The sequence below is a fragment of the Aythya marila genome, assembly GCF_965140915.1.
Source record: "Aythya marila genome assembly, chromosome: 2".
In the NCBI taxonomy this organism is placed as follows: Eukaryota; Metazoa; Chordata; class Aves; order Anseriformes; family Anatidae; genus Aythya; species Aythya marila.
Window position 1 is genome coordinate 14,483,923 of NC_139043.1, and position 26,503 is coordinate 14,510,425.

The window sequence follows — 26,503 nt, forward strand, 5'->3', positions numbered from 1 at the left end:
ACCTCTTTCTAAAAATAACCATTTAACTATCTGTATTAGTTTTGTTCTAGTCATTTTTTGATCTGTATATCATGTAGTGAACTATATAAGACAATGTAGTATTACAGCTGTTCTTCCTGATACCATGAAATGGGGGGAATGCTGTTTGTATTCTGAAGGTTGTCTTTGCATGTAACTGCAGTACTGTTGCTGTTCTTTGCTCTTAGTCCACTGGTTGATGCAGGTTGCAAGAGACAATTTTGAAGCCTTTGTTGCAAGGGGCTGTTAAATGTCTTCTACCGTTGAGTTCAGCAAATCAGGGATTAATGTTTTTAAAGAAACAGATATCAATCAAGTGCATCTATCAGAGGCACAAGAGTATGCATGATTGTTACCTAAAATAAATAATAAACTTAATAAAATTACTAATATATATACTTAAACTTATCCATCAGATGTCTTTAGTGTAGTAATTAAAACATGCATGATTTAATAAAATTTATTTTACCGAGAAAATAGAATATAAATAGATGGACAGTTGAACTTCTAATACCAGAAGATTTTGCATAGAATACAATACACAGAGTTAATAACCAAAAAGGAGTCAAATGGCTGTGTATAAAAGTATGTTTTAACTATGTCTTTATTGTACCAGAAAAGATATGGAGAGCAGAGCCACATGTTTGCTTTCAGTTTTTATGAATATGTTGAACTGGAATTTAAAGGGGGAAAAAAAAAGGCACGAAAACAAACAGATTAAATTCTTATACACGTCCGCTGTTTTTAGAAGCTATAAACTTTTGCAATACCTGTTAAAAATACATTGAAATTAAACACTCAAGGCATGTGAAAATGAAGAAGCACAGATAGTAACTTGTGGTTCAATGGAACAAGATGATTAAACTGCTCTAAGAGTTTGCTAATGCCACGAAGGGGCAGGTTGTACCCTACCTACTACCTTTCTTGTGCTGACTTTACTTACCGAAGCCCTTACTGATCCAACTCAACAGCTAATACAACAGGAAACCATCTAGTCTTAATATTTCTATGGATTGGCACGATGAATCAGTTCAGCAAAGACTTAGACGAGTGCCAAAGCAGTGAAAGAGGGGATACAGAAGCCTGTGACCGAGCAAAAGGGAGTAGCGTTAGCCCCCTTAAACAGCAGAGAGTTGTTAAATCACTTAAGCCAGTCTTGTCTGACTGCACTTCTCTTAATACAGTTCTCTTAATACAGAGTTCTGAATATAACACACTTTCTTCCCCCTCCCTCTAGCCCAAGCACTCCTTCTACAAGGCAAGCTGAATACCAACTTACGCATTTTTGTTTCAACACAACAGGAAGCCGACAAGATCTCGAATTGTGAGAAAATTCATCTCTGAAATTCTTAAATAATTTGGAAATTATGCAGGTGCTAGCTCAAATGTTGGTGTGATTAGCACGGACTAACCAGGAGATGCTTCTCTACTAAACACAACTAACACTTTCTAACTAACCGAACCTATTCCTCTATAAGCTGATACAAATAACGTATCATTTGGAAGAAAATCTATTAGAAGTTAATAATTTCTTTTAAAGTGTTCCAAATAGGCTCTTCTGGTTCAGGGCACATTCTGTAGTTTTAGACAGGCCATTGGTCTGACACAGCAGAACACTTGAATAATGGAATCTTCTTTTAATGAATATAGAATTTATTATTGTATATTGACCTCTAAATGTGTGCTGTATGGATATAATAGTACACTGTACAGTATGTGTTAAACTTCCATGGTTAGGTTTAGTCTTAAGGCTCAAGATGGAGTTAATAAAACAGCTCAATTTCCTTGAGCTTTTGCTTTATAGTTTTCTGCATTGAATTTGAAAAAGGGAACCATATCAGCAGCAGAACTGGAGGAGCTTTTATTTCTGGTGCTTTAAATTTTAGCTTGATTCCCCACCAAAAATTATTCTTTCATTCTCTTCCATCCTCCCACGCTGTCTTGTGACATCCCTACTTCAAACTGGGTGGCAGCTGCTTCTGTAAAAATTTGCATCCGTACTGCCTGCTGACTACCACCATACAGAAAGTATGCAGAACAAACATCCACCTCCCAGGTCACCAGTTTGTCTCATTCGAGTTCTCATTACTGCAACTTTCATAACAATAGTCCTTAAACCTTCTGCAACAACTGAGACTTCTATCAAGTTTTGTTGAAACTACCCATTTGTTCTCTAAGTTTTCTTGAGAGGCGTTCAATAAATGTAAATAAAAACCTGAAGATGCTACTGAACTGAGGAGAATGATACTTTGGAGACATATGCTGCATATCTTGGAAACTGTACAGCTGAAAATAGGTTCATTTGAAAGACAGGTTCATACTGAAGTTCATAACACAGTTCTGTCAATAAATTTTGTGATAACTTTGCTGTAGATGTGTAATGCTCACACAGAGGAAACCTAGGTTAAATTGCATAAAATTCTGTGAGTATGAGGGAAAAGATTGTTGGCATCTGTGAAGTACTTCTTGGCAATCGTTCTATTTTTTGACTGTATTAAACTGTGATCTTAGTTAAACTATTAAAACTACACCATTCTGAAGGCCGTGAAATCAGGGAAATCTAGCAGTATGTAATTTTCCTGATATTAAGAATTTTGTTCTAAGTTTATCATTTGATTGGCAATCCCATCCTCACTACCACCCTACTCAACAGCAGATTATCAATTCTTACTTATATATTGTGTACACCCAGCTTCCCCCATGGAAGGCCAGCTCTGCATTGCCATCCTTTTCCTCTATTGCCTTTATGCTGTGTGGCCTCTGCATCTAAAGCCTGTCTTCTCCCTTGCAGCTCAGGCAAGATCTGCATCTACTTTTTGTTCAAAAACACAAAGAGACAAAAACAAAACACTTCTTCTAATGATATGTTGCCCTTTGAATTCCCTGGTCTTGACCTTTGCTGCCCCTTCTCCAGCATCTATGTGAGCTAAGGTCTGTGAATCAAGCAGCAGGCAGCTGGTTCATCCTCAGTTACAGTGCTTTATCACCCCTGTCTTTCCAGGTCCAGAAACCTGCATGCTGAGGCAGGTTCCACCATCTCTTGGCAGAGGCCAGCTGTCCAATATGCTTACCTTCTGGTCCCCTAGCTTTCTCCGCTCCATGACGTCGTGTTGTTTTCAGAGCTCATGCATCACACAGCCTTACTGTGCTGCTGGGCACCTCCTGGATGGAACTGCTTCCAGGTCCTGGTCTAGTGTTACACATCCCACTTCTCTTCTGTGGGGTGCTGCCACCTGTGCATCACGTAACCAGACGTAGCAGAGGACTATTGGAAAGAATGTGGGATGTCATTACACGTACCCTAAAGTAGACCTCTTGTGCTGGTTCAGCTGCCAGAACCAGAGGAAGCCTTCCTATCCCCCAGGGGAAAGAGAATTCTTTCTAGTCATCATGAGCTTAAATCTAAGGATCTTAGGATACGGCGGTATTTAGAAGCAACGCATATACTCAATAATGTGAATGTAGGAATGTGGTGTGGTGTGTGTAACACAGTAACTGCTGCTGTGGCTGCCCTGTTAAACCTCTTTAGGATGTCTCTTATGGGCATCCTCTATTTTTTCCATCAATTCTACAATCAAGGAAAGATGATTTCTCCATCGTTCTACCCACAGCCTAGATGTGTGTATGTTAATGCTTGGATTTGAAGTGTTTATGCTGGCTTTGCCCCCCCTCCCCCCCGCTTTTAATTTTTAAGTCATTCCTGTAACCCACTCTCCTGAGCCAACAACAGTTTCCAACAGAGAACTGATTTTTTCTTTTCAGTGCAGACTCGGTAAAATTCTTATATCTACAATTATATATGTGTATAAATGTATTTAAAAATTGAAAGCATTTGGAATTACAGCTGTGGATGTTTGCCTGTAAATATACTTTTTTTAAAGTAGTATTTTAATCTTATCTACAAGTAGGAGTTAAGGATTTTTTTTTTTTTTTGGCAAAGCGTATGTGAAAGGTAGTCTTTTTTAGAACAGTTCATGTTTCAGGAGTGCCTCTGCTGCTCTGAGTGGGTCTGTTATTTCCAGTCTTTGCAAAGGAATGAACACTGCTAATTGTAGCATGCAAAACACTTTTTTTTGACATTACTTTTGTTTTCAACTGAATGGAACTAAAGAGGATGTTTACTTTATTTGAGCCCACTCGCTTGAAGCTAAGAAATTGACTGGAAAATGCAAGGCTTTCCTTTTCCAGCATATGAGTAAAGATTATGCCAAGTACGTTATTTGTTCTACTTGACATCTGCATGTTGATTGAATAGCAAATATTCTGAAAAGCACACACTAGGCTTCTTGGTGTGATGTTGGCAAAACTTATTTTGTTGGCAGAGATGGGAGTGTGAAAGTAATCTGTTCAATGAAGGCTACAGATACGAGGTGGAGTTTAATGTAACTTCTAAAGTTCTTGCTTAGACTATGTATGTAGGTTGGAATACTTAAATCCTTAGCAAATATTTGGAAGTTTCATGATCTGCAAATGCTTGTGAATAGTTTATGAATTGCCACTTCAACAATTTAAACATACGGGAGAGAAGAAACATCATATTCATTTATTTTGAGATTAATCCTATTCTTTTTTTGGCCAATTTAAACAGAGGAATTTACTAGAAAATGTTTTCATCCAATACTAAGTTATTTCATTAGGCTATCAGATTTGTTACACCTAGATACCTGCATTCTCATGAATGTTTGTTTTCACTATTTCAGTGATCGCTGTGGAGAAGACCCAAACCAGAAAGTAATCCATGGGGTTATTAACTCCTTTGTTCATGTTGAACAGTATAAGAAAAAATTCCCCCTAAAGGTAGATACACATTTCTGATTTATATTCTGAGTTGTGAACGTTAGTCTAGTATATGTATTATTTGCACTTAAAAAAAATATTTCTCCCTTTTAGTTTTATCAGGAAATTTTTGAGTGTCCTTTTCTGAATGAAACAGGGGAGTATTATAAACAAGAAGCTTCAAATTTATTGCAAGAGTCAAATTGCTCACAATACATGGAGAAGGTAAGAGATTCTTCCGTACACGTGCAGTATCTGAAATACAAGATTATCATTTTATAAATGATTCATGTGTTCCTGTTCTGTTCCATATTTGTTCTTTCTCGTGCTTTCTCGTGTAGTTTGAGATTATTCTGATGGCATGCTGTATCTGAATATAGATTAATAACTTTGCCTAAATACATTATTTTGAAGCTAGCAACCTATAATAAATGATAAACCAATTGCATGAAAAGTAAAAATAAATATAGATATTTAAAAAACAGGAGTTTGATCCTTATTGCTTCCTCACTTCTTTGTTTTTCTTCTGTTTTTTCATAAAAGCACGTTATCTGTAACATGAGAATTTTAGCAGTGTAATGTTTAGGGAAAACTATATGGTAGAGTAGTTACAGAGCATTTTTTAAAGATTATATATTCTGAAGATTATATATTCTCGTTTTGCGGTTTACAAAGTCAAGTTTTGGTACCTGTACTGTGGTTGAGAAGGCAGAGATTAATATAAGACTAGGTGTTAGTCCTTGGTGCTGTGCCATTCACAGTAACAAGATGGAAAAGTTGAAGATAAGGTTGGGAGATTGCTTATAACTGTAAGAAGCATAATGTAATGGTTGAACACCTGAGGTGAAATTCAGTGACAGGCTAAGGCTTCAACTGAACCACAAAAAATGCAGATTTATCTTGCTTATTAGTGTTTTGCAGTTGTGCTAGTCTCCCTAGCATCCTTTCATATTTACCAGTTAAAAATACCTTTATGTCAGATATTCGTGATTTCTTTTATGGTAATACCTATTTCATTCATTGAGATTGTAAAGAGAGTTTTTCTGAATAGCTCAGGTGTAGATCTGTACATGTTTATGTACAACAAGGGTTTAGAACAGAAAATTGATTTTCATATTTACGTATGTCTATTATGTACATACTTGCTCAGAAGGAATAGAAGAAGTGTAGTAGGAGAAATTGGTCACAAAGTCAAAGGAAAAAGAAATTTTGAGGACTAATGAATGCTATTAGATTTCCAGTAGTGTCTGAGAAATAGAAGATTATGTTAATTCAGTAACGGCCTGATTCAAATCAGCAAATTCAATTATTCAGCATCTTGGGCAAGTTCATTTTTATCTTCTGGTTACTCATTTCTGTCTCTTTCTGTCTCTTATTCTATGTATTTATACTATTCTATATTCATGGATCTAGGCTGTTTGTTAGTATTTCATTTGCTCTCAGTTTAAAAACTTGTCTGTAGGTTTTAGGTAGATTAAAAGATGAAGAAATGCGGTGTCGGAAATATTTGCATCCCAGCTCATATGGCAAAGTGATTCATGAATGCCAACAGAGAATGGTAGCAGATCACTTGCAGTTTCTACATGCAGAATGTCACAATATTATCAGACAAGAGAAAAGAAGTGGTAAGACTTACTGATCTCAAAAAGCATGAAATGTTTTTTATTTTATTCATTTAGCATTGCAATTTATTATTTTTATTCAGTGACCTTTGATGTGCATAACCATTTTCAGCTGATATATATTACTCATTGAGAAACTCAATTAAATTCCAAATGAGATTTTTCTTTTACCTTTCAAGTTGTCATCATTCTCCCAAATATACAGTCTAAATCTTCTTTTGCATTTTACTGTTAACAAGCCTTCTTTTGGCTGAAACTCTTTCCCTTTCCTTGTCATAGTCAGCTTAAAAACACACTGAAGTCTTGTGTCCTGTAGAATTAATCATATTTTATGCTTGTGTTTTCATTTGTAAACCAATGGCTCTATCTTTACAGATTTCTTCATCTTCATTTGACGGGTCAGGATTATAAAACATTTTGGTTTCTTTCCATAGCCACTTCTTATTGTCCTGAATTTTGTAATCTCCCCTCCCAAATCCTTTTTTACAGAAGCAGATGTTCTTACATTTATATTCCCCTTTTTTTTTTAATAATAAAAAAAAAAAAAGCTTCCTGATAACTACATGCCTTTTACCCTTGAAAGAATAGTTATTCTTGCATGGAGGATGGTATCTATTATGTGAAACAAATTATTTTTCACAGGCAGAATGTATTTAATACTAGTGATCAATTTCCAAAGAGTTTTTGCACAATTGATCATGGCTTGGATTTTTTTTTTAACGTGAATTTAATAAAACCAGACATTGCTTATTTACAGATTTTCTTACCTGAGAAAAATCTCAAGCCACCATTGGAGGAAAACAATATCAAGAAGACATCAAAACTGATCTTAGTCAGCCGCTGCTAAGGGAGACATAGGGAGGCAGAGGATTAAAAATAAACTAGCACAACACTTTTCTTTACCAGGCTACCTGTCCTTTTGGAGTCTATCCTAGATACGCACTATTGGAAGAGTAATGTAGTCCCAATGGCAGTACTCTGTAAATGTTAATACTAGCCCTGCACTTTCCTTTTCTTCTTTTGTCGGTGATTCAGTGTATGTTAAATATTTTTTTCAAAACAGTTGGTCTTGTTTCAGTGTTTAAAAGTTCTGTGTGAAATTATGATACTATTTTAAGTGTTGATTTTTAGTGTTTCTAAGCATATTCTATAAAAATGTATCTCTGTTGCAGACATGGCAAATATGTATACTCTCCTTCGTGCTGTGTCAAGTGGTTTACCTCATATGATTCAGGAACTTCAAAACCATATCCATGATGAGGGCCTTAGAGCAACCAGCAATCTTTCTCAGGAAAATGTGAGTTTCTTTAGGCAGCTGAAATTACCTATTTGATTGACATTCCTAATGAAATGTTTACCCTTTTCTTTTTAATATATTATGTTTCTTTAATTTTGTTTATATGAAATTGGTTTGGAACTTTATGCATAAATTGTAGTTTCTAATCAGCAATCTGAGCTGTACAACACATATCTATCCTGAGAGTTGATTGTTGTGATCTAACCAAAGCAACTACAGATAGATATTTTTCATTGTTGCTTGTTTAATGCTGTCGTGGCAAGTAGGTCCTTTTGTTGTATGTGTTTTTTTCTGTTGTTTTATTTTTTTATTTTTTTTCCCTGACATTTGCTGTTCTCATATGTTAGTAACCAGTGATACAATTTAGTTGAGCTATGTGTTATTTGTAAAGACTTGACATCCTGTCCTGATTTCAGTGTGGTGTTTTTCACTAATAGTTTTGTAGTTTCATGTTTGTATGTGACGTTTGAAAATACTGTAGCTTAATTGCTCTACCGAAGTGGTTTTGTTTAAACTTCTTTTAACTCATGTGTATTTAAATTACTCAAATCAATTTTTGTTCCTTGAACATTACTGTTCAGAGGAGAAAACAAATATAACACCACATGGAAGCTCTTTTGTACATTTATACATCTTGCTGTCTAGATCTGTGCTCAGTGTAGGACAGTGACTTTAGCTATCCAGTATTTCTGTCTAAAAAAATAAAGAGATATGAGCTGTTGTAAACTAACTTCTGTTGACTGCACAGGAGTCTGCTTACTCCTCATAGCTCCTGTGTACCTTCAGAAAATGGACTGAAGTATTTAGTAGCATATTTTGCTTTCAAAAAAAAAAAAAAAGTTTACCAAGTCTTTAGCTTTCAAGCTAATAGTGTCTCCACAGTGAAATCAATGCAGACCCACGAAGGTGATTCATAGCCTTACCTAGGTAAACTCAAATGTGAAATACTTGGCTCCACTATGTGGAGTACTTTGGCAACAAAACGTTTCTGCTGTGTGACCTGATAATGCACTTGGGGAGTCAAGTGACATAGTGAGTGCATTTCACACTCTTACATTGCAGCCTGCTATATTATCTGTGCAGGTGCTCCTTAAATTCACATCAGTTGTTTCCACACAAAATATTTTGCTGACATGTGGCACACTAAATTTGATTGGTAACTGTTCTTCTACGTAGGAAAGTTCAAACGTCTCATTCAGCTTTCTGTATTCAGAGTCAGTAGAAGAAACAGTTAACTTATTTCAGTAGCTTTTCCACTTGATTTCTGTATTTACATATTACCATTAACAATTTCTGAAAGTGCTCATAAATTATGTTCGGTCGTTATGGAAAAGATTAGATAGCATCGGAACAGTGTAGACTCAAATATGTGATTGATTTTTAATGTAACCATAGACTTTTTAATTCAAAAACATGCTCAAGCACACTAGTACAAGAGTATGACTGCAGAAGCAGTCCTCTCAAAGGTTTAATTACTAGTGATTTAAACTTTTTATCAGAAAGAATAATTAGAAAAAAATGTACAATTAAAGTAGATATAATTATGTTTGTGTGTAGGTAATAACCCTTTTCTTAATAACTTGCTTTCTGCTTTATCTCCTTTTTAGATGCCAACTCAGTTTGTGGAGTCAGTTTTGGAAGTGCATAGTAAATTTGTTCAACTTATCAACACAGTTTTGAATGGTGATCAACACTTTATGAGTGCCCTTGACAAGGTAATTTTAACCTATTAAGTTTAAAAAAAAAAAAAACACAACATTGGAAAACAAAATGTGGAACCCTGTTTCAGGTTCACCAGAATTCTTCAGGGCACCAGCACATTTAATAATAGAATTCTCATGTAGTTTTTCTAGTTTGGAAATGCAATTAAATAGAAGAAATTCTAGTACTGGGAAAAAAAAATAAATAGGTATGTACAAAGAAAAACATGGTAATACTTAAAATTTTACTGAAAGGAAGACTTTTTAATCAAAAATCAAACCAAAAATGGAGCTGACCCACTTAATATAAATTTAAGGTAATAAATAGGCAAATTGTGTGTTGCAAGAATTTTGGCAACTCGGGAAAAGGTTTTCTACTCAGCACTGGTGAGGCCTTATCTGTGTCCAGTTCTGAGCCCCCCAGTACAAGAGAGACATGGAAAGAGTCCAACAGAGGACCAATGAGATGCTGAAGGGACTGGAGCTTGCCCAGGTTCTTGTGAGATTGGGTGGTTCCTTCTCAAAGAAGAAGAACATTTTATCTAATCCATTTGTTAATATACCACTCTTCCAGATATATCATTGTATCTTTTATCCTGGAGAGTGAATGTAATACTTACCTATCTAGATTTTTAAGTCATAAGATGTATGCATACATTTCATTACTCTTTTTCTGGTGTTTATAGTATTCGGAGTTTGTAATTAATCTTATGCAAAGCTTTAGACAAGTTTCAGCCAAGGCTAGTCCAGAAAGGCATAGAGACAAAGACAGCAATAATACAGTTGATAAGTAACCATCTGTCTTTGTGATACTGAGAAATTATTTATTTAGTATTTTAAAACGAATGCTTATTTCAGTACAACTTTTCAAGTGCAACTAAAGTCTTCTACCAGAAGGTGGAGTAAAAGGAGACTGACAGCTACTTTTACTGGTACATAGGCAGTGTACTTTTTCGTGAAATACTTCAGTTCTTCACTTCAGTGATCTTTATTACAACAAATATTTAAAATATTAATGTGTTGCCAGTTTTCCATGGTCAATATCAAAATTGCTATTGTCACCTCCAGTATTATTACAAAATAGTGCATTAAGCTTCAGATTTCTGTATTTCTTGTCAAATAATGCATTCCTTTGTCATAGGGATTCTAGGGACCTATTGTCAAATACTGGAATGTTGAGACATTGTACAAAAACTTGTTTGTCAGTTCTTTTTAATAATAATAATAGTATTTTCTGCATAGGTTCATTTGAACATTAATTTTTTATAATGTGATATAGCAATTCAAGGAAGTAATTTCCTGTACTCACACTAGTTTAAGTCTTACTGAATTTGGAAGCTAAAGTCACAAAACAGATTAAATTCCTAGGAACATGGTTGTGCAATATTTTTAGACCAGTATTAATGTAAAATGTTAATTTAAATTTGATAGCTTATAAACTAATCTTGATGATTCTGGTATCTTTATTGTGCAATTTCCAATTCCAAACTACCATTATCTCCTTCCTTTTCTATTTCCTCATATTCAGGCTTTCTTTGTCTACCATGGTTTTTGTACCACACTGCTTCGAATTTCCACATAATCACTCTCAACAATATATTTTTTAATTTTCTTTAGTCTAACAAAAATCTGAAAACCAAAATAGTTTTCCTTTCTTACTGCATACCAAGTATGTTCTTCAAATCAAGCTGTGTTCTCTTGTAAGCTACTGTTGATGTGCAGCTGCTCAAATCTTCATCTGCTTTCCTTAGTTTCTTTCCATCCATAATTTTAGACCATACTTATTGCTGTATACCAAAACCTTCATACTTTGGCGTTTAAGTTTCTAATTCTAAATTTCTTAACTTTTAATTCTAAAAGTTCTTAATTCTAAAAGTTCTTTAATTCTAAAGTTCTTAACTTTTCTCTAAAGAGAAAGTTAATTCTCTCTCCTGCTTTTTGAAATTAACTCATATTCCTCTACTTTTTCCACTTCAACTCAAATCTCAATTTAAAAATATTCAACAAATTCTCACACAGCTGTAATCCAAATCCCTTTATTCATTGTTTCTTTTGAGTTTCATAGGCTCTTGGATGGTCTGTACCTGAACATTTTTTTAACTATTTTAAAATTCATAACAGAAAAAGTTTCAAGTCATTTCCATTTTATGTCTTTACTCTGTGTTCCTATGTAGGCTTTGACATCAGTAGTTAACTATAGGGAGCCCAAGTCAATCTGCAAAGCACCTGAGTTGGTAAGTGATAAGTATTATTGTAGAATTTAATCATAATACTTCCTTATAACTGTCAAACAAAGTAGCACAGGGACTGTCACGTGAATATCCATTTCTCTAAGTCAGCATCAGGTGTATATGCCAGTAGTGGTTACTTAACCCCCATGCACATTTGAAGGTATGCAAAAAAAAAAAGGTGCAGTTACAGTTTTTCATATAGAATTTGTGTTTTTAGTGGATGTAGTTGGTGTCTTTTACCTGTGAATACAGCCCTTATAATAGAACATGAGACTATGGACTGTGAATTACTTCATGTTTTAACTTTCATGTAGAATTTAAGAGTACTTTGGTATACATGTGTTCTCAAGCTTGACAAGTAGGTTTGGGGTTCTCTTTTTTTAACTTGAGCTGGCCAAATACTGTGACAACTTGTTGAAGAAGTCAGCAAAAGGAATGACAGAGAATGAAGTAGAAGACAAACTTACAAGTTTCATTACCGTGTTCAAATACATTGATGACAAAGATGTATTCCAAAAGGTAACTATTGATATTCAAATTTAAACTTTACACAAAGTTTACACAAAAGTGTGGTTACACTTTTAAAAATCCTTATATCTGTTTGTTTTTTTTTTTTTTTCCATGCAGTTCTATGCCAGAATGTTGGCAAAAAGGTTAATTCATGGTTTGTCTATGTCTATGGACTCTGAAGAAGCCATGATTAATAAACTAAAGGTAATGTAATCCTCTTCTAATGTAAAGTAAACAAGTGTAAGAGAATGTAATGTTTAGAGGGAGCAGCAGAGGGTGCCAGAGATAACTTAGCAATCAGTAGATTCTTTTTAAAATAGTTAAAAACAAAAATGAAGTAGTGTATGAAAGATACATTGTGAACTATCACTTAAATATTCAAGGTTTTTGGTGTTTTTTTGTTTTTTTTTTTTTAATGATTTTTGGGCAGTTTATGAAGTGTATTCAGTAGCCCATTTTTTATGTTGTAAAAGCAAAAGCAGCCTGTCATAAACTAGCTTTATCTTTTAATTTTATAAGAAATTACATTGTTCATCTAAACTAGTGTGCACAAAGATAAGATAAATTTGATAATTTTCTTTTATAGCGTTTGTTTTCTATTATACATATATTTTCTGTTCCCTGTAAACAGTGTATAATGCTTCTAAAAATTAGATATTCATATTATAGTAATAAATGCGTGATTGTGCAATATTTATTTCATAGGTATTGTTTTCACAATAAAACTTCTTACAATTATTTTTTCACAGCAAGCCTGTGGTTATGAATTTACCAGCAAGCTTCATCGAATGTATACAGACATGAGTGTTAGTGCTGATCTCAACAATAAATTCAACAACTTTATCAAAAACCAAGACACGATTATAGATTTGGGAATTAGTTTTCAGATATATGTTCTACAGGTACTAATGTATGTTTATTATTACTGAGTTATCTGTACTTTTTTTTTTTTGTTTTGATAACAAATGAAATACTTTTCTAACTAGGAACACTTCTTATATCACACCTTGTGATCAGTGTGGAATAATTTGTTTTCCTAGTTTTAATTTTTAAAATTAACCTGATAGCACACTAAATAGTAGTGATGCAAAATGCCTTGTGTTTTTTACCTGAGTTTGTCTCACCGGGGCATGTATAATGAGCAGTAAAACTTCTGGTCTCAGGTGAGCGTCTTATGACAGTATACATTGTAAAACTGTTCAGTGGTGTTATTTTTTTTCTTGATATATATATTGTATGAAAATGTTAATGCTTTTGTTTTTCCTGATACCCTTAGGCTGGTGCATGGCCTCTAACTCAGGCTCCTTCTTCTACATTTGCAATTCCTCAGGAACTGGAAAAAAGTGTACAGATGGTAGGTTAGTAGGAGGCTTCTTGTAAACATGTGGAAAATGTCAAAACTGCAAAAAAAAACACTATGATGATCACTCTAACAGAGGAAAACCTGAGCTATTTCATTTTGATTGTAGATCAAGGCTACCCTTTCTCTAGTTATATGAAATTTGGAAAGGTCACCCAAATGGTATCTTGATTTCTATGTATGTATTTGCGTAACTTTTATTTCTTTTGTTTTCTACACTCAGTGATCGAAGAGGAAAATGCTACTAAATACAATCAAGTGAACTGACTTGATTCTTAACTTTAAAAACAATTCCAAATGATTTTAACCAATTATTTATATAATCTAAAAAGTAATATTAAAATTGAATAGACTTGGTATATTAAAAAGCAGATACAGCTTTCTTGTCGTGTATTTTGTATGAGCCACATTTTGTTCAAAATCAAACTCATGCAAACTTCTCTTTGAACATAATTTTGAGAATTCTCAAAGCATTAAAGGTTTTACTTTGGCCAAATATTCTCTTGCTATTTAACATTATTTCTGTTTTGTATGGGTAGAACATTTTATTAATTTTGATGATATTGTTCTGTTCTAAAAGTTATCTGTAAAGTGTTTTTGTTCAAAACATATACTCTGTGTATTTCAGCTTTGCTAACATATATTTTAATGATGAAGTACATTTTAGGTATAAAAATATAGCAGTTTTTATACTTGCTGTATGCTGCCTTGAGTTGCTATCTGATCTAAATTGTACTGGCAAATGTCTGCTTCAGTGGTGAAGGAGCTTTTTCACATTTTACTACTAAGTGTTAGAACTTAAATAATTCTCCTTTTATTTCTGATGCATTAAGTGGCAGTTAATTTGAGTAATAAGTTTCCAACCTACATTCCGTGGATAACATGGGATCCACAGAAGGTAATTGATGACACATTGCTGTTCTTTGTGGGCTTAACATTTAGGAGTATTGTGAGTTGTGCCTCATTTGAAAAACTGGAAAAGAAGGGCTTGCATATTAGAAGAAGCTCAGAGTCTGGGTGGCTTGTCTAGCTTCAGTGTTTCGCCAGTTCAAAGGAGAACACTTATTCTTGGGGCACCTGGCTAGAATTAATGCTCTGAATTATCCTCATAGTTCCCTAAGGAAATAGAACATGCTCTTGGGATGTCTTTGAAATACTGACAACTTCTGTCTTTACTGTCAGATTTGATCAGTTGACCCAGAAAGAGAGCAAAGGAAGGTTTTTTTCTTATGAATTTTGACTGGACTTAGAGAAAAGGAAAATAATAATAGTAGTAGTAGTAGTAGTAATAATTAGTACTACTAATAATAATAATTTTGCAGTTGCACTCCAAACTATGGCAGTATTTGTACAACTGCCAGCTGTCTCAAACCTGAAAAAGTCGCAAACTTTTTATAAATATATAGTCACTTGGATGGTATGCAAATATTGTTTTGTACCTACTTAAGCTTGTCTATGGAGAAACACCCGTTTCTTAAAAATGTCAAAAGCCACCTTTTTCCTTATATGTTTATATATTTAACTTTATTTGATGGTAACTGGAGTTGTATCCAGTGTTTCCTTTATTTTCCAAGGTGTTTTTGTTGTTGTTGTTGTTGTTTTTTTTTTTCTGTCTCTGCACTGGATACTTGTTTCCAGGAATGGCAAGATTGATAAATTACATATAATACAAAAGTAGGATAATTTTGCATCTTCTCTATAAACTTGATTTCTTGTCACAATCCACAAGTCACTTATGCATTTTGTTCTCTTACTCTGTGAAAATGATATTTAAATGTAGGTAGATGTAATTCTGAAAGAATCTTATAGGAATGGCATTTCTAGAGTGTTCTGTAGAGCTATTTCATTTATAGATGCCAGACTTGTGTAGTTTATTGCCAAATTTCAGTCTGCATAGCTAATTTTCACTTGCACAAAAGCATGGAACAAAGTTTTTCCATATTTCTCAAGGAAGAGAGGAATTTTTAAATTAAGTCCTTTTCTTGCTCAGAGGTAGATCTCTTCATATTCTTGTTTTTCTATGTGTTTATGTGTCTTTCTATATTTTAAATACCAGGAAAAGTTGCTGTCCAGAGTGAATGATGTAACACTTTCCATAATGACTATAAATTCATATAAAAAGAAAAAATTCAGGAAGAAGTTAAAACATTACTACTAATGCAATTCAGGAAATAAGGTTTTTAAAATGCCAGTTTTAAGGAGATGCTTCAATTTTTGCTGTCAACATAAGTTTGAAATGTTACTTCTAAATCATAAATGTGTGCTTCTTTCTGAAAATAGGTTTTGGAAGATTTCAAAGTCTTACAAGTTTGGCAGCAGAAATTTAAGAACTTCCAGTCATTCTGGGTTCTGCGATGTTTTCCATTTGTGTAGTTGTGTCTAGCCTGAAACCCAAATTGGATGAGTGACAAAAACGTTACCCTCCTTTAAGCTTGCTTTTTTTGAAATTTTTCCCTAAAAATGTGTTGAGGAACATAAGATGAGATTCATCTTGAGAGTCGTTGTGTAGCTGACTGTGGGGGAAATACCTGTTAACTAAAAGCTTACATTTTTTAAATGATGCTTAAAAAAATGAGTAAAATGGATTTTCTGATTTGATTATAAATCAAATTAAATCAAATGAAGGCAAAGCCACTGAATATGGGTTTGATTTCACCATGGTGAAAAAACAAAAATACGTTTGTTTTTATATGAAATTGGAAAGAACAGAATAATGAAACATAACAGGATTGATAAACATTGAGGAACTGTTGCATTCAGTCGAGTTACGGTACTTTTAGCTACAATATTTTATGCTTTGAGAGTATGAATGTCCCAACAATCTTTTTGATTGAGTCATCAAGTGGCATGTTAATGTGTTCAAGGAGTTCACTAAATAACTGGTGCTCGATCACCCATCTTCTAAAAGAAGGTGCTGTCATGAACTTATCCGCAAGGTCTGTATCTAATACAGTGAGCATAAAACCAGTATTTCTTTGCTGAAGTGTTAGTGTGATATTAAACTATTCTAAGTTTATATGTGTGATTAACTGAAGTTCATCTTGTTTTGCAGTTTGAATTATTCTACAGTCAACATTTTAGTGGAAGGAAGCTTACTTGGTTACATTATCTTTGTACAGGTAAAAACGAACACTTTGCTGACTTATGCTTTGTACAACTGGCAATTGTTTGTTAAAGGTCAAATGATGGCAAACATTGGAGGTGGAGCATTACACTGCATATTAAGTCAGTTTATTATTTTTGCATCATTAAGTTATATTTGCTATTTAGTATTTCCAAAATTTGTTTGTAAACCTGCATGTGATTTGTTAAGTCCAGGGAAAACTACAGTTGTACCTTAATGTACATTCTTCAGTGCCTTTTTTAATCACTATTCTGTGATTCTGTGTAAGCTATTACTAAGTGAAGCTTGCGTGTTGCACTGAGGGTATTTGGATTTTTTTTTACTACTTTAAATTGTATTGCATTATTCAAATTCAACGCTTTCAGTTTTCTCCTGAAAACACCACTGTTGTGGTATTCATAATTAGAGTTCTTTTTTTGCAAACCATATCCTATGTGCCTAAATTTACAACATCGGTTTTCATGTTCCCATGCCATACTGAGGTCTGAATTGCATGTGTGTAGGAACTGTATGAGTAGCTCTAGCATTTAGGCTTCAGGTGCCTTTTCAGCACGTTAATCAGTTTATAAAATACTACTTGTATCATTACAGGTGAAGTAAAAATGAATTATTTGTGCAAACCGTATGTAGCCATGGTCACAACATACCAAATGGCAGTGTTGCTTGCCTTCAACAACAGTGAAACTGTCAGTTACAAGGAGCTTCAGGACAGTACACAAATGAATGAGAAGGAACTGACAAAAACTATCAAATCCTTACTCGATGTCAAAATGATCAACCATGACTCAGACAAGGTATGCAGTAATGATGCAAGTGTTTCATGTTCTCAGTCTTTTGATTCTACTGTTTGTCGAGGGCTTTTTTAATACAAAACAATCAGCTCTTTTTTTTTTTTTTTTAATATATTATGGGCCTTGTTAGCAATTATAAATATTTATAAGGAAAGAGAGGAAGAAGTAGACCATCTTTGTTCTATATGCCTATAAAAGCAGGGTCTGCAAAAAAGGTAATAATACTAGGACTGTTTATTGTTCCTGTTGAATCCATGTGTCTTTAAACTCACTACTGTTGGATGAAATTCTCTTTAAATACATCACTTTCAAAGTAGTGGGATCATGGGAAGGAGCCTGAGTAGTAAATCAAAGTGTCTTAAAGAGATCCTTAAAATAAATTTGTGGGATTAAGAGACTGAAAGTAACAGCAACCATATAGTTCCTGGCTGACACAGGAGAAGGAGGGAGGACAGAGAGCAAGGAGGGCTTGTGTGAGAGGTTTTTTGCTGCATTTTGCCAAACGCTGTCATTCCATGAGTTTCATGGAGTTCTAGTAATATCTGAGCTTTGTTCGTGGTTAAGGTGAAGATTCATACAGGTACTATTACCGACTCTGCCTCACACTTCTGTATGACCTACATCAAATCACTTACCTTTTTTCCCCATGCAGTGAAGGGCACCGAAGTCTGTTACGTAAGTAATGCTACAGAAGTGCCTTTGCATACTGTACAAACTTTAGTATGCACTTCCAGCTAGCCCAGAAAGCCAAAGTTACTCAGACAGTATCAAGCAGAACAAATTGATAAGCTGTTCACTTGGCTTACGAGAAGAAATCCAAAGCTGCTCTGATAGCTGCTTTTTTTTTTAACCAGGAAAATGTTAGAAAATGGAAAGTGAGATCGCAAGGAAGATCTGATGCTTGGCTGAAGCATAGGACATGCTTCCAATATCTAGAAATGAGCTCAGGTTGGAACAGTGGCTGGGAAGATGTCTGTTAAACCATGGGTGAAATATAACACTGGGAGCTATTACAGAAAACAGTGAGATTTTTCATCATCTTAGAAAGTTGCCCATTATTTAAAGGATTTACATTTATTTATGTCTGCCATATAAGGTTTATCTAGTTTCTTTAAGCATATGTCATTGAAGATTGAATGGTATAGCTTTCCAATCCTTTTACTTTTTAAAGTTTACCACTGCATTTTCTGGTTCTTTAACTTACAGGCTGCTGTATTCAAACATATTTCCTAATTCTGTTTTCTTTGCACTCCATCCAGCAATTTGAAAGCTGATCTGTATGCAGTCTGTCAGCTTACTCATTGGATAAGCCAGTGAAATTCAGTGGCTTAAGCAGTGAAATTAAATATACTGACTTCTCTCTACCTATGTCTGAGCTGCACAGCAAAGTACAATGTATTATATACTGCAGTTTGCTTTTGCTTGTTCCTTTTTTTTTTTTTTAAACAAACTTTTGACAAAATTTTTATTGGTTTTGTTTTGTTTTATACTCAACTAAACAATATATTTATACTCAAATAAACACAACAGTACTAAAGTTTTTAGACATTTTTAAAGCTGTTGATCTTTGCCCTTTCATATTAAATTTTCTATACTATGACTAGATACTATATTCTAATAGAGAATGTCTGCAGAATATAAAATTAAAAGTAATAGTATTTGGTATATTTTGTAAATAAATATTGACAGTGTTTGCTTAAGAGTTTGCTCAAGTATTTGCACTTGAGGCAACCGTAGTTTGGCAAGATTCCAAAGTCTAAGAAGCCTGGTAACTGTGTTCTGCTGGAAATTGGTAATACTTGTACAGACTCTTGCCTGGAAATTGGAAAGATTGTTCAGGTCATCCTGTTAGTTGAATGCAAAGGTGTTGGGACTGCTGGGAATAGTTACAATTTATTGAAAGAAATGGACTTTGACATATGTAGGGGAAAAAAATTGAGATCCAGATGAGAAAAAAAAAGAGAAATTGCATACAGTTGTGGAACTGTAGAAGTTGCAGTTCATCAACTGTTTCTGATACAACATAAAATGTTTATTTTTTTTCCTTAAGTTCTTTAAGGCAACTTTAGTAATGTTTGTGAAAGTAATAGCTTGCTCTCTTGAGGCTCTGCCATAAATAAATGCAAATCCTACTTTCTTTGCAGGGACAAAAATGTGTTTAAAAGGAGAGTGTTTCCAACTAAGATAAACTGTTGAAGTATTAAACCAGAACTTAAAACAGCTGTTCAATTATTAAAACTGAAATTGCTTTAATTGCTTCTCAGTAAAGAAGTTTTTCTTAATGTTCAGACTAGACATTAGGAAAAACTCCTTTACCAAGATGGTAGGTATATGTTGGAACAGGCTTCCTAGAGAGGTGGTTGATGCACTGTGCCTGTCCATGTTTAAGAGGAATTTGGATAACGTTCTTAATGATAGTTTAACTTTGGGTCAGTTCTGAAGTAGTCTGACAGTTGGACTTAATGATCTTTGTAGGCCCCTTCGGACTGGAACTATTCTATTCATAATATTGACTTACTAACAGTACTCATGTGTATCAGAGTTCTTTATAGTGTTTTGTAAAATAGACTGGATTTCTAGGTCAGTTAAACTGTAACTTTAAAAACTAACCTAATTCAGGTGGCTCTTTAGAATTTTCACCTACAAATCCACTGAAATTGTTTGTATGCAAGCCCCTACCTGTGATTTTTTTAAGTAAACTGTTATCCTGGTAAATCCTTGCTGCTTATTCTTTTTTGGTTCCATTTCCGTTTTTTAAAAAGATTCTTTATTGCAGGAAGATGTAGAGGCAGAGTCTACATTTTCATTAAATATGAACTTCAGCAGTAAACGAACAAAATTTAAAATTACTACATCAATGCAGAAAGACACACCACAGGCAAGTATTCTTTGATGTTTGTAGATTGAACAGCTTATGAAGCTTATTTTTTTAAAATTGAATTGATGGTATTAGGTTGGTAAAAGCAGATATAAAGGTCTCTGTAAGATTTACATCACTGAAAACATTGTTTAAGTTTACAGTTTAAGCACTGCAATTTTTTCTGTACTTAAAGTATAGGTAGAAAAAAAAAAAGGGTTGGGGAATAAGAAGAAAAAATGAACAAGAGCTATTCCTCTTGTACCAAACTGAATTGACGTTCACCTTGTCTTATCTAATGAGACTTTTTTTGTTACTAGTGTTTATAAAAGTAATTTATTCCAGAAACAGCAGAGCCAATGAACTCCGTTTTCATATGGTTTTGCGTCCTTTATCAACTATAATCAACTCAAATTTCAATAATCCAGGTTCCTTCTATATCTCCTAAGACATAGATATATATACAAGAGGTGTATGTGCTGATAAACTCAGTATCTTATAGTAAATTTTGCCCACTTTTCACCATAGCAAAATCTGATTTGGCTGGCTTCCTCCTACCTACCTGCCGACTTCCATGAAACCTTGTGTTCTTGATTTACAGAAGTGCTTTACATTGATCTTTATCTAGGTTTTTATATTAGTTTTAATACGTTTAATAAAGTACTTTTAATACTTTTAATAAAGTAAAAAGTTTAGATTCAAGGTACATTTATGATGTGTTTATTGATCTTATTATATTTGAAACTTTACCATTCTTCCTTTATCGCAGGAGATGGAACAGACCAGAAGCGCTGTAGATGAAGATAGAAAAATGTATCTTCAAGCTGCTATAGTCCGTATCATGAAAGCACGTAAAGTGTTGCGACATAATGCTCTTATTCAGGAGGTAAGAGAAAAATCCTCTTCTTAAGCATGATTTTGAGGAAAATCTTCAGGATAGCTGGATAAAACATCTGACCACAAAACTCCAATGTCAAAACTAATACTTCAGTGAAATTGATGAGAATTCCAATGGAGTCTACTTTGAACCATAGCACTGGGGCACTTACCTGTGATCACCGAGCCCTGTAAATATGTCTTAGCACTAAAGCATTAAGCGTCTCTGTGCTTGCTCTTTCCAGTTGTCTGGTTCTGTGCCTGCAGATGTTGTGTCCTATAGGAATCGTTGCCAGAGCTGTAGGTTCAGTTGAAGACATTTGAGTATGGATATTCTAGACGTTACATTTCCACAGAAGCACCTAGCCAATTTTGAGCTCTAATTGTAAAGTTGGATTTTGTTCTAATTCATGGCTTATATTTTAAATGTTGTCTGAGTATGTAGACAAGCACCTCTTAATCTTTATTTTTACTAGCAGTACAGTTGTCTAGATTTTTAATATTCTAAAATAATGATCTGTGAACTGTCATGGACTGGCTTAGAAAAAGGTGCTGTTTCTTTCATTTTTCTTCTACTTTTCCATCTGTGATAGTTGCCTGCCTAATTGCATTTCCTATTCCAACCTAACCTTCACTCATACCAGCTAGTCCCTAGTTTTTCTCAACCTTCCAAGTCATTCTTGTGTCTCCCAAGCTTTGCTGAATAACCTCAGAGCAGATTCGTGGGAGAGGAAATAAAGATTCCTGCTTTTCTGGACCATTTTGAATGTGGTGGAGAGGCATTCCATCATTTTGAGGTCTTCTGTATTCTTTATGTCCTGTGGTGAGGGAGAAAACAGTTTACCATAGTTGCCAATTATTTTTTATTATTTTCCTAAGCAAAATAAGCAGCTACAGAGAGCTTATAAGTCAGAGCTTTCATATTGACTAGTAACACGAGACATCTGAAAGGTTTTGAATCTTTAAATAAATAGTGTTTGTACGCAAACTCTCTGAAAGCAAGCTTAATTTAAGAAATCTGATTTCGAACATGTAAAAGATGAGGAAGCATAGGCCTTGATTACTTCTCAAAATCTTCGGTTATTTGCTCTTCTATTACTTAAATTCATGCAATCGTGATGAAATCCTCTAAGATTTCTATGTTAAAACCAGAAAATGGTAGGCAAGCCCTGTTTTATCTTTGAAAATATATTCCCCCATATTCACAACTTTAAAAAGTTTTCAAAGTGTGCTTTACTTGAAACCTGTTTAAATGGTGGAAGAGAGAACAAACTTGAACAGCTTAGAAACAGAAAAACTACTTTTTCCTTTGTCCAGCTCAGGAGGCAGTATCTGACATGTTTATGCTGCATTTTGCTCGTGCAGTACTCTTGCAGAATAGTACAGTCTACTAACATCAGGAGATTTTTCAAGTTTGTCCAGAAAAGTGAGTATCTTGATAACTAGTCAGCTTAAAAAACAGTACAGAATAAAGTTTGTGCTCCATTTATCTATCACCAGCCACATCAATGTGTATTGTTTTTTTTACCTTAGCTTTTAACTAAATTTATGACATATAAATTTATGAAAATCATGTCCTTATTCATTTAGTCTGTAGTTCCCAGTTTTTAATATTTCATGTTCTAACCCTCCCAGAATATAAATAAAAACTGAAGGCTAGACTTCTAAATAATTCTTATCTATGTTGCAATGTACTGTGGAGACCTGATGTCATCTTAAATGAACAATTGTAGAAGTTCAAGCAGTAACGTGAAGCAGTACAAAAATCCATTAGAGTTAATTTTTCGTGATTTTTAGCTGTTTGAATTTGTGCCAATCTTCATGCTTCCTCAGCTAAACTTTAACTAGGACATATGAGCTAGGTTCTTCAAAATCTGTTAGATATCTACGCTGCAGTCTAGGATACAGATGGACTCTTGGGTACTTCAGAAACTGTTGCCAGACTGTAGAGCAAATTGTGGGGAGACAGGTTTTGAGTATTTAGCACTAAAAATGAAAATTTCATGTTAGGTGGAAATTTTACCTAGTTACATCTGCATTGAGCTCAGTAACTTGTTTTGCTTTATGTTAAATGAGTAAGCCCAGATTGCTAGGTGGTTTTGGGTTGAACATGCTCAGCTTTCTCAGCAGACTGACCTGTATTGCAAAAAAAACAAAAAAACAAAAAAACAACAAACCTACTAATACAAAATTCTGTCTTCAGATCTAACTGTCCTGAATAATACATGAAGTATTGGTTATGACAGTGAGTCTGAGTGTAGGGTTGAAATTAGGTGAAATTTGAGCTGATCTAATAGCTTGTTAGCACCAAGTTTCTTCTCATTTGAGCTGCTGTGGAACTTACCAGACCGTTGGCTGCTAGCCCAACAAAACTATCTCTTCTGAGCTTTCTGTTTGTTCTGCTGGGTGATTTTTACCTGGTGAGTTCTGTTGGCTAACAGAGAGCTCCAGCTCCTCACTGGAGCTGGGACAAAGCCAGCCATGAAAAGTTGTAAAGAAAACAGGAAATCCAGCTGAAATAAAAATCACTTTCTTTACAGAACAAACGTGAAACTACAGGCTAAATATATTCTAACACTTGAGTAGTTAGGTCTTTCGTTTCCCTCACTTCCCACTGCCAGGAAGTAGAAAGGAGAAAGTAATAGTAATTTTCTTTTCTATAAGCTGGCTACAAAACTTTAATGTGAAAAACTCTCCAAGTTACATATTCTGTTGCTACACGCCATTTCCTCACTTATCTAGAAGAGAACGCACAGAACTCAAAACTATTAAGAGAGATCTGAAGTTTAGCCAGCAGCTGCTGTTTCTTCTGTAATGCACATATAGATTTGTTTTTATCATAAATATTTTTTTTTATTTTATCTGTTAAAAAGTTCCAGCATAGCCGGATTGAACTTGCCAAATTGTAGGATCTTTAGTGACATAAATAAAGACTCATCTTAATAGTCTCAAATTGTATGGAAAAGGATGTCAGTGCTTCCATTTACCCTGCTTCAGTTGTTCTGGTGCCTTTCAGGGCCAGGTGTGGGCTGGAATTTAGTAGACAAAACACAACAAATCTAGCTCACATCATAATAGGGTGGCAACCGAGACAGCAATGTTGCAGTGTAACTTCACAAAATAAAATAATTTTTTAAAAGTACATGTAAACCTTATTTTGTCTTACAAATTTGATTGCCTAGTGCAATAGAGTCTCTGACGATAGGTTGCATTTTTAATGAATTTAAACTCTTAATAAAGAATAAATAAGCTCTTATTATAAGATCCTAGTCCGACGTTAGGAGAATTTGCTATTTATCTGTATGCATGTCAGTTACTATTTGAAATGTTATAAAGAAAACATAGGATTCACAAAACTTTATTAAATGAAAATGTCTTCTCTATCTGTTCATAATAACAAAGGTGATGATGCATGAGAGGAAAATTGTGTTCAGGTTTAGAAATAGTTCTGAGAAATCTGGTCAAGTGAAATTTAACCATTTATGATTGTATATTGTGAAAATTAAGATTAACATATTTATTGCACTGGCATTTATTGGCATTTATTTTCCCAGTAAGACTTGAAGGCAAGTCCATAAATTCATAAGCCTTTTGGGAGTCCACAAATTAAATATTACAGAACATCACAAGTATATAAATGGAAGTAAAAGATACCTAACCTAGGAAGAGCCAGCATAGATACTGGAAAAGACATAGCTGGTTTTATAATGCTTTCACTTTGCTTAAACTGTACTAACAGTAAGTGAAGAAATGTTAGATCAATATTAATTTGGATATTTATCCTCACTTGTACCAGAACAAATTAAGCAAGCAAGAGGACTGAAAAAATGTGGTTAATATGCAAACTGAACCAATGAGTTAAGCAGTCTGTTTAAGTCTCTTGACACTACTGTATGGAGATGCTTTGTTTATTGTTATAAATTAACTGTCCTGTATTTATTTAATCTTGTCTTTAAAAGAAATGTAAACTGTTGTTTTTTTGGTTTTTTGTTTTTTTCCTTAAAGTGCTTAGTGAGTTTCCTGTTGCATTTATAACTGTTGTAAATGAAAATAACACATGAAACTTGTCTTTCTTTTGCAGGTGATTAGCCAATCAAGAGCTAGGTTTAACCCAAGTATCAGCATGATTAAGAAGTGTATTGAAGTTCTGATAGACAAACAGTACATAGAACGAAGCCAGGCCTCTGCAGACGAATACAGTTATGTAGCATGATGTTGCTATCCTGCAGGTATGATTGTAAGGAGATCATTGCTGTCACTGTTTGGTGTGTTCCTGTGGGAAGAGGCAGGCCTGTGCCTCCATAATTGGTCACTTGGCAGCCCCTGTTTTTCTGCTGTTTACAACATCACCAGTGCCATGTCATGAGCGTCAATGAAAATGCCTATAGATATTTCAAGCTCATGTCATTATGACATTTCTTAAAACTTTACTAAAAGAATGAGTGAAGTATTGCTGAAATGTGGAAATTTGGTTGGGTACCATGCTTTTTTTTTCCCCCCTTCCCTTTCACGTTTGCAGTTGATGTTTTTTAATGTATCTTAAGACAAAGTAAAAAAACAACAAAAAAAAAAAAAACAACAAAACAACTAAATATTGTAATATGACAGATAACCTAATAATTGTATCTACATTAAAATGTAAAAAAAAAAAATAAAAAACCGAACATGATACTGCTGCTTGTCAAATAAAAAAATAAAGTTATATGATGTGTCTCTAATTATTGTAAAAATGGATATAGCATTAATCTCTGTAAATAATTCTGAGGCTGGTAAGATTGAAAATAATGTTGTGTTCAGGTTTTGAATAACCTCTGAAGTAGATCTGTTGTAAAGACTGTCATAAGACTTGTATATAAAACTGAGTACCAGGTATGATGTTATGTTTGATATGATTGCAAAAAAAACAAAACACAAAAAAAACACCTCTGTTTAAGTGCATGTCTTGATTTCAGAGAATCACAGAACCATCTAGGTTGGAAGAGACCTCCAAGATCACCGAGTCCAACCTCTGACCTAACACTAACAAGTCCTCCACTAAACCATATCACTGAGCTCTACATTTAAACATCTTTTAAAGACCTCTGGGGATGGTGACTCAACCACTTCCCTGGGCAGCCCACTCCAATGCCTAACAACCCTTTCAGTAAAGAAGTTCTTCATAATATCCAACCTAAACCTCCCCTGGCACAACTTTAGCCCATTTCCCCTTGTCCTGTCACCAGGCACGTGGGAGAATAGACCAACCCCCACCTCACTACAGCGTCCTTTAAGGTACCTGTAGAGTGCGATGCGGTTGCCCCTGAGCCTTCTCTTTTCCAGGCTGAACAAGCCCAGCTCCCTC

The 26,503-nt window shown here is 34.3% G+C and overlaps 1 protein-coding gene across 6 annotated transcripts in view; it reads left to right on the plus strand.

Annotated features, from left to right (window-relative positions):
* CUL2 (cullin 2) overlaps positions 1-25,864 on the plus strand; it is a 48,979-nt gene extending 23,115 nt beyond the window's left edge. For 5 of the 6 annotated variants that reach the window (XM_082752507.1, XM_082752506.1, XM_082752505.1 and 2 more), the window contains exons 7-22: positions 1,256-1,342; positions 4,719-4,815; positions 4,909-5,019; positions 6,257-6,419; positions 7,589-7,713; positions 9,321-9,428; positions 11,588-11,647; positions 12,035-12,163; positions 12,272-12,358; positions 12,904-13,056; positions 13,431-13,508; positions 16,567-16,633; positions 17,230-17,432; positions 20,206-20,307; positions 21,056-21,172; positions 25,244-25,864. In XM_082752507.1, the coding sequence (XP_082608633.1) occupies positions 1,256-1,342; positions 4,719-4,815; positions 4,909-5,019; positions 6,257-6,419; positions 7,589-7,713; positions 9,321-9,428; positions 11,588-11,647; positions 12,035-12,163; positions 12,272-12,358; positions 12,904-13,056; positions 13,431-13,508; positions 16,567-16,633; positions 17,230-17,432; positions 20,206-20,307; positions 21,056-21,172; positions 25,244-25,375 (1,819 nt within the window). In that variant the 3' untranslated portion in view covers positions 25,376-25,864. The remainder of the gene's footprint in view (positions 1-1,255; positions 1,343-4,718; positions 4,816-4,908; positions 5,020-6,256; positions 6,420-7,588; positions 7,714-9,320; positions 9,429-11,587; positions 11,648-12,034; positions 12,164-12,271; positions 12,359-12,903; positions 13,057-13,430; positions 13,509-16,566; positions 16,634-17,229; positions 17,433-20,205; positions 20,308-21,055; positions 21,173-25,243) is intronic. The other variant, XM_082752508.1, reaches the window with a different exon arrangement.
* The last annotated feature ends 639 nt before the right edge of the window (positions 25,865-26,503 follow it).